Source organism: Sinocyclocheilus rhinocerous, unplaced genomic scaffold (genome assembly GCF_001515625.1).
Source record: "Sinocyclocheilus rhinocerous isolate Xijiao unplaced genomic scaffold, SAMN03320098_v1.1 scaffold2213, whole genome shotgun sequence".
NCBI classification, from domain to species: Eukaryota; Metazoa; Chordata; class Actinopteri; order Cypriniformes; family Cyprinidae; genus Sinocyclocheilus; species Sinocyclocheilus rhinocerous.
Genome location: NW_015634046.1, coordinates 515,016 through 530,275, shown reverse-complemented (window position 1 = coordinate 530,275; position 15,260 = coordinate 515,016). Strand labels below are relative to the sequence as shown.

The 15,260-nt window shown below is 37.1% G+C and overlaps 1 protein-coding gene and 1 pseudogene across 1 annotated transcript; both read right to left on the bottom strand.

Annotated features, from left to right (window-relative positions):
- Positions 1 to 9,647: 9,647 nt before the first annotated feature.
- LOC107745372 (cytochrome P450 1B1 pseudogene) lies at positions 9,648 to 11,688 on the bottom strand (annotated as a pseudogene).
- A 1,347-nt stretch (positions 11,689 to 13,035) lies between these two features.
- On the bottom strand, positions 13,036 to 15,257 carry LOC107745367 (cytochrome P450 1B1-like; the record flags this gene model as incomplete). The annotated part of the gene is made up of 2 exons (XM_016559237.1): positions 13,036 to 14,400; positions 14,625 to 15,257. Coding segments are annotated over 2 exons (951 nt in total), but the record flags the coding sequence as incomplete, so codon positions are not given.
- Positions 15,258 to 15,260: the final 3 nt, after the last annotated feature.

Sequence of the window (15,260 nt, the reverse complement as noted above, 5' to 3'; positions counted from 1 at the left end):
TGAATGTAGACAAATATGTAAACAAACACATACACATGCTAAGTGAAATTGATGAGCATAATTCTATGTCCAATGACTTTTGCTTAATCCTCTGATGATCGAAAGCCCGGGTAACAAATTTAGGTTATAAAAATGTTGTGGGAACTTTGTTTTAAAATGTTTCTAAATCTCGAAATGTCCAGTTTTCTTGTCGTGGTTATAACGTTATTTAAAGGTTACAAAAACATTTCTTGCAACATTCTATTAACTTTATTTTCACCCAAATTATAATGTTATTTTCATAATGTTATATGTAATGTTATATAATGTTATAATGAATATTTATTTTTAATGTACAACAAATGTCAAGTTTTCTTTTAGTGATTAGAATGTTGTTTAAAGGTTACAAAAACGTTTCAATGTTCTACTAACATTATTTTCGCCCAAAATAACATTATTTGAATGTTTTTTTTTGAATATTCTAAGAACGTAAAAATGTCAATGTTTTCTTGACGTGATTACAACGTTATTCAAAGATTACAAAAACATTTCTTAGAATGTCCATCAAGTAAAAATAACATCTAAATAATAATTTTCCAAAAATGTTGATCTCAGAACATTCCCTCAACGTTATAACCAATATCTGATAGACGTTCTCATAAAGTTATAAGAACATTCCATGAATATTACTTTTAGTGCATTTTGTCCTAAAATCATTAGTAAATGTTGTGAGAACGTTACCTATTAGCTGGGTAAGGTTTATATATCACACATAATAGGTGTAAAATTATGTAAAAAGTATGAACTGCAAATGTGCAATTAAAAGTCATAATTGTTTTTTGGCATCCCGTGGTAGGAATTACACAAGCTTCAGTCTGGATCCAAAACACTTGAGAAGAGATGATGCAAACCCTGAAACAACATACAGAACTACCAAATGTTGCTATAAGTTTGATTGCATCATATAATCATTGCTGTTAATAGTGCTTACCATCTGTTTGATTACATGACGTTAACTAACTGCTTGATTTTTACCGTACATTTCTGCCATATGGACATCAACTTGAGATAGTCACCACTATTACTAAATATAATGTAGAAACTTTCATTTTCTGTAAAGCTGCTTTGCAACTGCTTTGCACTATACAATTAAACTTGAATTGAATAACAGTTTGCATGGTTTAAAGTACATTTGAGTTATTTTATGATGATATTATGCCCACTGGCTTGGTAAAGATGAAGCTTTGCCTGTCCTGTGCAGTCTAAATGAACAGAACTATATGAAACGGTTAAAAGGAGTGAAACGGATGATCGTTTTCAATGGCGGTCTGTGTCAGACGGCTGTAGGTCTGTAATGTTTTCAGGCTGTGTAAACCATGTCTCCGGAACATTGTGTTTGTTAGGTCATTCCCTTAAGCACCCTTCATCCTCACGCTGTTATTCTTTACTATCCCCTCCTCCGTTTGGGATCTACGGATCTTCTGCAACCTTTCACAAATTTCCCGGGCCTCTTTGTAACGGGTCGAGTCCTGCCACTGCATGTGTCACCAATTCATGCATGCTTCTTTTTTCAAATAAATTGTTTAATTGTTAAACAAACAGCCTCATTATGCCTCTTCATTTAATCTCTCCAAGAGTCACATTCAGTTAATACTCTGGCTTAAATAATGCTTGAACAATGTGGTTGCTCTTATGATGTCAGAAAGATTAAAGCATGACTGCTTTCAGTGCATACTTAATAAATGAGTCAAATTGGTACTAGCTTTCTAAAGCGTCTGCTAAATGACTAAAAAAAAAAAATATATATATATATATAGTATGGAATCTGAATGAAATATAAACGGTTTGAGGTTGTAAATAAAACACATTATAGGAGTAAATAAGTAAATAATGAAATTTACTAGCAATATCTGAGTGTAAATTATTTCTACACCAAAGATTTAAACTTTACCAAACATTAATATAGTAAAAGATTCACTCAATTCACTCAACCATGAATAATGATGTTTGAAATATACATCTACTTTTATGCTCAAATAATAAACATTAAATTTAAATAATGTAAACAAATAATGTAAACAAAAACCATCACTGTGCATGGTATGTTAATATTAATAAGCGATCTGTGATAAGAGTTTGATAATGCCATCTGAAGGCGTTATGAGTTATGAAACGCTTCTGAAACATATATATATATACACTGTGGCAAAACATTTGTTAATGCAAAAAACATCTTTCTACAGTGAACGTAAAAAATAATCATTATATCCTGACAGTTAAATGGTCACCGTTGGCAGTGTTTGATCTCCCAAGCTGATGAAAAGCTAATAATTAATTAAATCATAAAAATAAAAAATGGCAATAAGTCCAAAATAATAAAATACAAACAATCAAAATAAAACACTTACTAAAAATGAAATATTTTATTTGATTACCTGCAAGTCATGTGACCATTAACCAACATCAGAGAGCCGTGAATTAAATTTAAGAAAATATTTTCTTTAAGAGAGATATATTTAAGAGGGATGTGGCTGACAAAAAGTTTGGGAATTCATGTTTGCCAGATCAACAGTAAAGCCACATCAAAAGCAGCTTAAGTTCTTATTTTGAAGATAGAGGCAAATGTTCAAAAGATGCTATAAAGACAAATGGGTCATGGAAAAGAAGCCATAATTGCTAGCGTAAAATAGGCCAAAAAATAAAGATAAATCGCAGTGAATGTGGCATTTATGATGGTAAGAAAGTGTCAACAGTTTCTTGAATTTATTGCTTGAAAACGTCTGAAGACTACAAGTGTTGCTCATGTGCAACGTCATCTTTTCTTTTCATTTAAAGGGGTCATAGGATGCTACATGCACTTTTACAAGTTGTTTGAACTGAAATGTGTGTTGGCAGTGTGTGTACACAACCACTCTATAATGATAAAAATCCACCCAGTGCTTTTTTTTTTTATCTGGTTAATTCACAGCGATGCCATAGAAGAACCATTTTTGGTTCCACAAAGAACCATTCAGTCAAAGGTTCTTTAAAGAACCATTTCTTTCTTACCTTTTTATAATCTGAAGAACCTTCTTTCGCCACAAAGAACTTTTTGTGAAACCGAAAGGTTCTTCAGATGTTAAAGGTTCTTTATGGAACCATTTAGACCAAAAGGTTCTTCTATGGCATCGTGAAGCATCTTTATTTTTAAGAGTGTATGTTACAGACTTTTCATTAAGACCCTAAAGAATCATATCAACTTGTGGAAAATGGGCATCCGATGACCCCTTTAAGAGTCATTTGCAGGGTCGCACGAAATCTGCACCTGCACAGAAACGTATAAAAATAAACCTTTGCGTGTTTAATAAATACTTTGGCTGATTTGGATGCAAATGCAAAAACTAAAGAATATCTGCAGATTCGGTCTGCATGGGCCAGAATGGATCCGTGGTACTGAACACACCCATAATAACTGTAATAAAATACATTCTCGTTTTTATTTTACGAGGTGGGATTGATCGTTGAATGTTGATGTCAGTCCTGAGACAATTCCGGTGATTTCCCATCTCCATGTTTCCTATTCCCAGCCACATTTTCTTGTACTTAATTGGTGTGTTTTCTTGTTTGTCACTTGCTGATGTAATACCGTGGAGAGGAATTATTTTATGTTCCATGTGAATCGAGCTATCATCCGCCTATTACTTTTCCAGATGAGCTTAACCACAATTCCAGGAATGGCCTGAGTCTGAGGAACATCCCTGTGCTTGGAGAGTTGTGTTCTTGTTTACTGTGAGCGTGTGTGTGTGTTTCTCATGAATGGAAAGCTTTGAATTGCTGTGGTAATGGAATCCCATTGCCTGGTTATTCCAGTTACTGTGAGTAGCGTGTGAGTTTGAGCAGGACCACGGGGCGTTTGAGCAAAGTTGGCTACAACTAATTTTGTCTCACTTTCTCATCCAGAGTGGTTCTTGACTGCTTTTGCTTCAGGGCCCAGATTTTACAGTACACTGGACAGCGTTTTTGTAACCTTTAAATAATGTTATAATCACTACAAGAAAACTGGACATTTCAACATTTTAGAAACATTTCATGTTCATAACTAAATTTGTTACCTGGGATGTTGGCATCGGTCTAATTTTACAAGCCGATTAAACACATTTGGTATCAAAATACTATGGTTTGATTGGACACATGATCTTTGACATCCAGAACAAAAATAATGAATGTATCACGTTAACTCATCACATTTACATCATATTTGCCTTTAACGTTTTCCTTGCTTTTTTGGGTCTTGAACCAACTGATCTAACAGATCTAACTATCTGAGAGGGCTTAATAAAGATATGCATAAAAGTACATAATAATTATGTTGGTTTAGGCTCAGAACTAAACTAAAGCTAAACAAACCCACTAATCGACTAGTTGGTTGATGGACATATTCTTGACCCACTGATATATGTTTGTAATTGCAGAAATGGCTTTTGCTGTAGACGTCAATCAAACGTGTTTGGCATCTCTGAGAGATCAGACTGGTTCGCTTGTAAAATCGATGAGAAACAAACGAGCATTACTGAAGCAATGTGCAGTTGATTTGTTTGTAGTCCGGGGAATTTCACTGTGAAGCTCTTGAAAGAACTTAGTCCATCTGTGATTGTTATTGGTCTACAGTCTCTCTTTCACATAAACCCTCTTTGCTCGAGGGCCTACAGGTAAAAGATGCGTGTGAACGGACACTTTTCATGCCTGTATGTTTGTTTATGAGTGTGTGTTTGTGCATTTATGAGCTCCTGCTCCTTCATGGCAAGGAAAAACATTTAAACTACAGTCTTGCAAACATTTAGATTAGAGACATTTAGATTTTGCACCGCCATCAACTGGATTTTGATTTTCAAGGCAGGCTTTGATGGTGCCCCATTAAATAATTTTAAACGAATTAATAAATTAACAGTGTTGAGGAAAGTGAGGAATTGCAATATTGGGTTACTCCCTAAAAAAGTAACTAATTACGTTACATTACTTTGCAATTCCTTTTTCTCAGCTCAGCAGCAAAGACATTGGTTAATAAAATGGGATTAAATACATAAAGGATATTTGCGTCATATTCTGATTTTGGATTTCACTGTTTTTATTCATTTTGAGGAATACTGAATCTGTTTTTGTGCAATTGAGATGAACAAATTTCTTGCAAATTAAAAAGTATCGCATCACTTCGCATCTGATCACGTAACTCGCATGACTTCCTTTACGAAAAAGAAGTTTATTCAAGTGTGCTATTAGTATACTTCTTTTAAACTAAAAAGTAGGAAAGTATACTTTCAGTCTACTTTTTATGTGCTTCTCAGAAATATACTTAAAATGACATTTAAGTATACTTGACTTATACTTAGAAAAAGTCTAAATATATTTTAGCTATAATTGTGCTCCTAGAATCCGTGTTTTCATTGTTATACTGTGGTAGGGGGCGCTATTACACATCTTCTGTACAGAATTTCCAAAAAAACACAAGTGAAGAAGAAACCGAAACAACAGATGCTTCCACATGTATTCTAACACAATCATCAGACATAAAACAGCATCAAAACTGTGCAACGTTACGGAATAAAATGTAGACCAATGAAGAGGTAATACTGACTGTCAAGCTTTGGGGTGTTGATCGACTCCATCTACATATTGATTATCATTCTGAATCCAATTAATAGCCTTTTTTTCAGCTTTTTGTTAAAAATGTTGTTTATTTCTTTATTTTTTTAATTATGAAACTTACCCACATTTAAGTGTTTATAAAAAAAGAATGCATGAAGCTAGAATAAAATGTTTTTGTTTACAAGCAGATACCCTGTTCTTTCTTTTGATGTTTTGTATGTTCAGATATTCATATAACAAAATGTATACAAATTAATACCTAAATAGCGACATAGTAGTATACATAAAATATGATGTAAAGTTCACTTTAAGAAAACTTACGAGTATACTTGAAGTATAAAACTACTAAACTAGTAGTATATATATACTGAGACTATACTTCAAAGTGTACTAAAAAGTATTTAATTAGTAAACTATTAGTATACCTATAAGTTCACTTTTAGTATAGTTGCAGTACAAACTAAACATTTTGATGTAAACTAGTTGTGTACTCAAAGTTTACTACTGTTATACTTAAAGTATACTTAAAAGTATACTTTTATATACTAGAAAGTGGGCCAATTTAGTCCCAAGGAGTATTGAAATAGTACACTTACAAGTATACTACTAGTACACTGATATTTGTATACTTACTACATAAAGCACACTTAAAAATATACTTGAACTTTAATTAAGTATACTTAATAAAATAAACTTAAAGTATACTACTTTTTGGTAAAGGGTTGTAATGCATTACCCCCAACACTGACTAAAAAGTTATTAGATTGTGAATATTTCCCTGTGAGATCTTGAATAAACAATGATCACAACACTATGCACACTAGTACTAGTTTTGATTGACTTAACAAGCACCAGTGTAATGTTCACATATTTTCCAGAAGTCACCTATGTCTTACACCATCTCTGCTCTGGTTTAAATCAGTTTAAATATGTATAAGAGTGTGTACTTTGGCTTTCTAAATCAGGAAAAACTCTAAAACGTAGACGCTTCCCAGAAAGCTGCTTTATCTGCCTCCTGCAGCTGCAAAATAATTGTATAGTATTGCACATCTATCTATTAAGCTGTCGGGCTCATTGGCTTCAGTCTTCCCATGGGAATTGCCTCATCATCTGTAAGCGGAGGAGTGATTTAGGGAAACACGGATGTGTGATAATTCTCAGAACAGAAGTGTTGAGTCACTGCGTTTTGGCACCGCGTTCCCGCTGTTTTTGGCAAGCGTTTGCATGACTGGCATTGCTTCGCGCTACCAAAGATAGCCTTTCCAAGCTTGTCAAATGCTGCCTTAAAGTTGTCTTAGGATGTTCCAGCTCACGAGTTGAGAAATTTTAATTAAGACGAGATGTTTATATGCGAGATATTGGTCAGAATATATTGGATGTGGTGGAGCATGTTTCTAGTATGATAAAATAATGAACAAAGGTTATGCACTAGGCGTTTTTGTATTTGTTTTTTCCATCTATATTTTATTGTTCTTAAGCAGACGTTACACATGGTTTTGTGACATAAATCATCTAAAAATGGCAAACTTTACAGCTTAATCAACAGGGTAATTTACAAATTGTAGGCTACATTTGACATTCATAATAACAGCTTAAAATGATCTATCAATTAGCAGAACAGATTCAATGCTGATAAAATGAAACTGTAAGTCTTAAGTATGTCATCTTTGAACTTTGAATATGATGTGGTTTCTTACTGGTTGCTTTAAGTCCCTTTGTTGAGGAAAAACAAAGGTTTGCAAAAGTGACACTTTGACAAAAAGTTGAGAGAATTTTCCATTAACAAATAAGAATTTCAGCGAGCTTTTGGAAACTCAATTCACTGTATTCCCACTTGATATCAAACTGACTCGACACTGTTCAAACCATAAGAACACGTTTTACACGTTTCTTTCTCTAGAACTTTCTCTAGTGTACAGAATAAGCACCATAAAGTTTGAAACACAGTCTGTGTGCATTCTATTTGAGCTTTAATAATGATGCTCGGCTCTGCAAATGCAATAAATAATGCACGTATACTTTAAAGATTACATGCAGTAGCAATTATAATAATTTGGATATGATAGATTTATAAAATGCGGGTCTCGTTAGTTCAGATGTCCATTTGCAGAGCATGTGAGCATGTAAAGACCAGATGAGAAGGGAGGATGTTTTCTTTGATTGATGGTTTGAAACGCAGCCATCAATGTTTTCATTTTTTAAAGTGCACTTCTGTCCAAAACAACACAGTTGTTAGCGTCATATCATCTGCTGTGTGTTTGCATAAAGTGATTCTCATGAAACTTGTCAAACGTGCCCAGCTCATGTTTCACCTCAAAACTTTTTGCAGTATTTGTTGCACTGGTTTAAACAACAAGTATTGCAATGCAACGTCTTTTTCTGTATCGCAGAACAACCACCGGTTGTCTAGTTGTATCTAGTATCAATGTTTCTCTTTATTTTGAGTTGAAATATGACCCTTCCGTGAGAGTCACTCATCTGTGTGTGAGGTCAAAACAGAGGTGAAAACATCTGATGGTACAATTTGTGTGTGTGTTTTTTTTAAAGCCGAACTCTCGGCAAATCTAGAGGCCAACGTTGGGGGCATCCTGGAGAACGACCGTTTTTAAGAACACGTTTTACACGTTTCTTTCTCTAGAACTTTCTCTAGTGTACAGAATAAGCACCATAAAGTTTGAAACACAGTCTGTGTGCATTCTATTTGAGCTTTAATAATGATGCTCGGCTCTGCAAATGCAATAAATAATGCACGTATACTTTAAAGATTACATGCAGTAGCAATTATAATAATTTGGATATGATAGATTTATAAAATGCGGGTCTCGTTAGTTCAGATGTCCATTTGCAGAGCATGTGAGCATGTAAAGACCAGATGAGAAGGGAGGATGTTTTCTTTGATTGATGGTTTGAAACGCAGCCATCAATGTTTTCATTTTTTAAAGTGCACTTCTGTCCAAAACAACACAGTTGTTAGCGTCATATCATCTGCTGTGTGTTTGCATAAAGTGATTCTCATGAAACTTGTCAAACGTGCCCAGCTCATGTTTCACCTCAAAACTTTTTGCAGTATTTGTTGCACTGGTTTAAACAACAAGTATTGCAATGCAACGTCTTTTTCTGTATCGCAGAACAACCACCGGTTGTCTAGTTGTATCTAGTATCAATGTTTCTCTTTATTTTGAGTTGAAATATGACCCTTCCGTGAGAGTCACTCATCTGTGTGTGAGGTCAAAACAGAGGTGAAAACATCTGATGGTACAATCTGTGTTTTTTTAAAGCCGAACCCTCAGCAAATCTAGAGGCCAATGATGGGGGCATCCTGGAGAACGACCGTTTTTCAGTGGGGAGGTTTATCAAAAAGACATGTCTCGTGAGTGTGCGTTTGCGTGTGTGGTTCGCAGTAAATCAGGGGTATGTACTGTGGCTACCCTGCGTGGCCCATAACACCCTGGCCCCCCTCCAGAGCGCTGCGGTGTCATGACAGGAAGCGAGAGAGGAAAGCAGCGTGTGTCTGCTATGAATTAACCAGTGTAAATGTAAGACTCCCTCTGAGACTCCCTCCGCCGCGCATGAGGGCCGCAAAGCAGCTTTGCACGTTTTTATGCGTGTGTGTGAAAAGGTGCTACGGAAAAGTAAATTAGCAAATACGTTTAGACCTCTAATTTACATGACCGACAAACAGCGTTTCATTAATATGTGTGTGTTTTTGTACAGCAAACCAGCAGATGTGGCCAGCAAAGCGTGACTGTATTTCGAGCAACTTAGTGAGCATGAATATAAATATTTAATTTAATGAAATACACACTGTTGTGGTCAACAATGCATTTTATTTACATCAATAAAAACAGTTTTAAGTCACATTCATAAATCATTTTTCAACATCTTTTTTAAAATGACAGGCTTTTGAAAATTCGAATTAAGCATCGGATTTTAGCATTAAATCAATATTAAACATGGCATTTATCTTGCTTTTCCTTTGTTTATTTACTAAAAGCAATTGCTCTTTTAATGACCAGAAGTTTATTTATATATATGGGATAGATTTTTATTTTTTATTTTTTTTTAGAAACTGTCATTTTCAAAAGTAGCACATTTTAAAATAAATTTAAGCACACTATTTAAAGTCCTATAAAACTTTGCTGACACCATTTTTGTTCCTTTTGGCTCTTTTCCTTTGGTTACTTTTGATTTCAAAACATTTAGATGTAGTCATACATTCATCTACACTTGTATATAGTGAACTATATTTACTGTATATACTATATCTGAAGTTCAGTGTTGCTAAATATGAAGTACATACCTTATTCTGCATAGTGTAATATATCAGAGACAGTGGGTTTGAAAGCACACACACTAATTTATTCTTCATTAAATACGCTTCCTCTGGGTTTGGCAGAGATTTTATAATCAAATGGCTTCAGTGTTAACCCATAAGAGCAGTTTAAACTCAAGTCCTGTGATGGGTCGTTCTCGAAAGTTAGTTGGTGGATTAACATGGCAGCGATCAGGAAAACCTCCACTTTGGCAATCTGATCGCCGATGCATCGTCTCTTCCCGATAGAGAAGATCATAACGCTGTTGGTCAGGTCTTTATCCAGAGCTCCGGTCTCGTCTAGGAATCTCGACGGGTTGAAGATGTGAGGATCCTGCCACTTTTGAGGGTCGTGGTTGACGGACCATTGGTTGATGAACACCACGGTGTCTTTGGGGATGTGGAGACCTTCGATGGTGACGTCTGAGGTGGTGGAGTGCGGTATGGTGACGGGGACGAAGCTGGTGTAGCGCATGGTTTCGTAGATGAAGGCATCCAGGTAGGCCAGGTTGCTCTTGTCTTCTATTGATGGGAGTCTGTCACGACCTACTACTTTATCAATCTGCTCTTGGAGTTTGGTTTGGATTGATGGGTATTTGACCAGAAGAAGCAGCATCCAGTGCAAGGCAGTGGAGACGGTATCCAGACCTGCTCCAACGAGATCAGAAACCGTGCCTTCAGTATGAGCCTCGGTCAAGCCCGTCTCCATGTCTGCATGATCAATCACGCTAATAAAGGCATCACTCATGTCTCTTGTGACCTCAGGGTTGTAGCTTTGCCTGTGCTCCACCACTTTACCTTTGACAAACGTGAAGAAGTCCTTGTTGAGGTCTTTGAAGCTCTGAAAAACGCTCCTCACAGGATTGGGAAAAGATTGCAACCAAGGCATGACGTCCACCAAACTTCCAGCTCCTACGGTTTCGCCAAACTTGTTCACTTTGCTCAAGAGGGTCCTGAACTCTAAGTCATCGTGTCCGTAGCGTTTCCCAAAACAAAGTGCGCAGATGATGTTAGCAGCCGCGACTGTGAGTTCATGAGATGGATTGAAGTATTGGCTGTTTGAACTCAATCTCAGAAACGTTTCAATCAGTTCCTCGGCTTCAGCTGCGATGTGCTTCTCGAAGGACTTTTTCGTTTGGCTGTTCGCTGAAGAGAAGGCACGAATGGTGGACTGGGCAATCTTCCGGTGCATCTTCCATTGCTTACTGTAGTTGGTGAACGTCATGCTCGTCCCGCCGGAAACCGACTGGAAGGACACAAAGTTCGGTCTGCCTGCAAACTCGGTGCTGTGTTGAAGCAACGCCTTGCGTATGGCAGATTCTCCATTGAGAACCACTATGTCGCTGCTGCCCAGTCTAATTTGGTACACGTTTCCGTACCTCTTTGCTAACTTGGAGAAGGTGATGTGGGGCATTTGGCCGAGCTGCATGGCGTTACCCACAAGCGGCCAAGCGAAGGGCCCTGGAAGCCTCTTTTTGAGAGTGAGGTTCCTGACCCAGAAACAAGCCTCCAGACAGCAGAGGAAGATGAAAGATGCAACGAGGGCTGGCTGGATTTGTCCGCTCCATTCCTTAAGGATGCTACTGCCATTCATGCCGAACTCTGTGTCTGAAAGCGCCATGATATTCTGAAGCTCTAAAGGTTTGTTTTTGTATAAATTGCGACAGTATTAATAACTCCCCATCTTGAATGGTGAGAAAGGAAGAATTTGAGAACCCTGCTGTTTTCTTTCTGTTACAGGAAGACGGGTCAGGGTTTGCGGAGCTGCAGTGTCTGTCCAGAGATGACCAGATTAGAAGAATGCAGATTTCAGCCTTGACACTGTGTTATATATCTCGAGAGTAGGAGGAGTTTGGTCCACAGGTTCGTTTTCTTTCCCCCCCGACTCTCTCTGACTCTCCACCCATTACGGCCGGAAAGCAGACGCCTGGACACACATTGGACTCCCAACACGTTCTTGAGCCATCTACAGATGCATAGTGCTTTAGACAAGTGCAGTATGCATTAGATGTATTGCATGAGATAGCAAAATACCAAAGCAAGTGTCATTTATTTTAGAGAATTAAGAGCATTTTTGCAGTTCATTAACGTTTAAACTGTAAATAGATGCAATGTTGAACTGGAAGTCAGTCAGCATTGTATTTGTTTGCGGTTAGTGGATCTTAGTTGTTTCTCTACACCTATGGTTCCTCTGCTAAGACACCTGCGTGAACTTGAGGAGAAAGCTCATTGAGACTTCAAACATGATGAAGAAGAGTGAGCATGAGTGAGATGTTCCTCACTGAAGCATTTGAAATGCAGATACAGATGCATGCTTTTATAGTTTATATAATTCATTCAAATATTGTTTTACTGAGTTGTTTAAATGCATTTTCGTGGCACTATATCTGTATGTATGACAGAGTAAGAAAATAACATAGGCTAAATGGATGTGGGCCTTCATTTAATGATGGCTGTTGCTTTCTATATATTTTTAAGAGATTTTTTTTCTATTTGTCTGTCTTACCATAAAAGGCTGAAATGTCTGATTAAGATGAATGAAACCATAAAAATAAAAATGCTGTCGTTTTACTTTTTACAGAATACATTGTCTAACATATATGAGCTTTGTAAGTCTGCTCTAATTGGTGTGATTTCATTTTGTTTGGAATCCACAAAGTGATGCCAACTGAATGCTAGTGAAATCAAGTCACTTGAGGAATTCAGTCTGTAAACTCGTGAAAGGGTTTTTTTTTATCTGTCAGACAAAAAACAGATACAAACAATGGAGTTAAATATGTACCATGAGAGTGCATTTATCATGAGCTGTAGTTAGAATAATGACTGTTATATAAATTTAATAAGATAATTTGACTTTAAAGATGTGGCTTTACAGAAATATCTCAGAAACTGAATGCAAACAGAAATATTGGCCATAAAACTAACAATAAGGATATATAGAGACAATATAAGTGAAGACAGATGCAGACCATTCAGACAGTAAATTTGGATGCCAAGCTGGTTAAGTATTTTGACTTTCATATTTGATTGTATGTTTGTATGTATGTGTGTATGTGCATGTATTTTCTTACAAAATGTGAATCATGTTGAGGGTCAAAACAGAAACAGAAAGAGTGCATCTTCACAGGTTGTAAAACAGCACTTTATTTATTCCACTTGTAGCTTATTTTCCAATAGTACAAAGAAAACATTTAAAACAATACCTGAACATAAAAAAAAATCTAGTTTTTTTTTCTTTCAAAAAAGCTGTATTCCTGAATACATGCACTTCAGTTACAGAGCTTGCAAAACATTCAGTGTAAACATTTATCATAATAAATGCAATGTGATATAGGAGTACATCTTGAGTTAGTAGCTCTAATTTATGCTGCTGGTTTTATACATGATTTTGAGGATTTGTTTTGTGCATGTGGGAGAACCTTCAAATTGACATAATGAGGAAGCTGATAGTTCATCCAGCGTGATGCTTAAGACTTCATTGTGTGATTCGCTGAGCAATAGAACAGACTCAGCAAAGCATTGATTGCAAATTGGCATGTCACTAAAACTACTGTTATTTCAACAAATGACTCTTAAGAATCTCAAATTTATATGCATTTTATAAAGAATATAATTTATATAAACAGTTGTATAATGGGTATAAGTAAATGCTTAAATGCCTAATACTTAAAACACCTGAAGTACATAATCACATTGTTATACAGTTTTATGCAAGCATAATTAAATGCACTGCGATGCCAATCTGAGTCGAGCTCATAGGAAGTAAAAGTTCTCCAACAGCTGCTGCCCATTAACATGACTCAACACGATCTACAAACAATTGCATAATATTACATAATAACTGATATGTCTACAGTGATAGTGGCTTAGCATTGGACCATAAACTTTTCATATTGCAGTCCTTCTAACATTATTTTGAAGCATAGATGGCGTTTTATAAACATAAAGCAATTAAAACATTACTGTTAAGAGCTGAAGAATCTCTTCAGTTACCTGACAACATATTCTATGGATGTGAATCATTGCAAACGTGTATAAATATTAAATATACAATTACTAAACAGCATTCAGTGCAGCTTTACTAATACTCGTTATGTGGAATACATTTGTAATATGTTCAGTCTCTGCTGGCCTTTAGTCACAATAACAAGCTGGTTATTTATTTATACTCATGCCGGCGATACCAAGCCAAAAAGTTTTCCTCTGAGCTTCGCCGAGATCGTGTAATGGAGCGGCTTCAGTGTTAAACCATACGAGCAGTCCATGGAGAGATCCTGAGAGGGGTTGCTCTCAAACGAGCACTGGTGCAAAAGGATGGCAGAGAACAGAAAAACCTCCACTTTGGCAATCTGCTCACCGATGCATCGTCTCTTACCTGTCGAGAAGATCATCACGCTGTTAGTCAGGTCTTTATCTAGAGCTCCGGTCTCGTCTAGGAATCTCGACGGGTTGAAGATGTGAGGATCCTGCCACTTTTGAGGGTCGTGGTTGACGGACTCTGTGATGGGTCGTTCTCGAACGTTAGTTGGTGGATCAAAATGGCAGTGATCAGGAAAACCTCCACTTTGGCAATCTGATCGCCAATGCATCGTCTCTTCCCGATAGAGAAGATCATCACGCTGTTGGTCAGGTTTTTTCCCAGAGCTCCGTTCTCGTCCAGGAATCTCGACGGGTTGAAGATGTGAGGATCCTGCCACTTTTGAGGGTCGTGGTTGACGGACCATTGGTTGATGAACACCACGGTGTCTTTGGGGATGTGGAGACCTTCGATGGTGACGTCTGAGGTGGTGGAGTGCGGTATGGTGACGGGGACGAAGCTGGTGTAGCGCATGGTTTCGTAGATGAAGGCATCCAGGTAGGCCAGGTTGCTCTTGTCTTCTATTGATGGGAGTCTGTCACGACCTACTACTTTATCAATCTGCTCTTGGAGTTTGGTTTGGATTGATGGGTATTTGACTAAAAGCAGAAGTATCCATTGCATGACTGTTGACATCGTGTCTTGTCCTGCACCGATTAAATCAGTGACTGTAGACTCAACAAAGTCTTTAGTCAGCATGCTCTGTTTCCCGTGCTCAATTACACCAATGATTGCATCGCTCATGTCACGGGTGACTTCAGGGTCGTACGTGTCTCTATGCTGCACCACTTTGTCCTTCACATAAGCGAAGAACTCTTCATTAATGAGCTTGAAGTTTTGATAAACGCTTCGGACCGGATTCGGAAACGACTGCAGCCAAGGCATGACGTCCACCAGGCTTCCAGCGCCAACAGTTTCGCCAAACTTATCCACTCTTTTCAGGAGAGTCCTGAACTCGGGATCGTCGTGGCCGTAGCGTTTCCCAAAGCA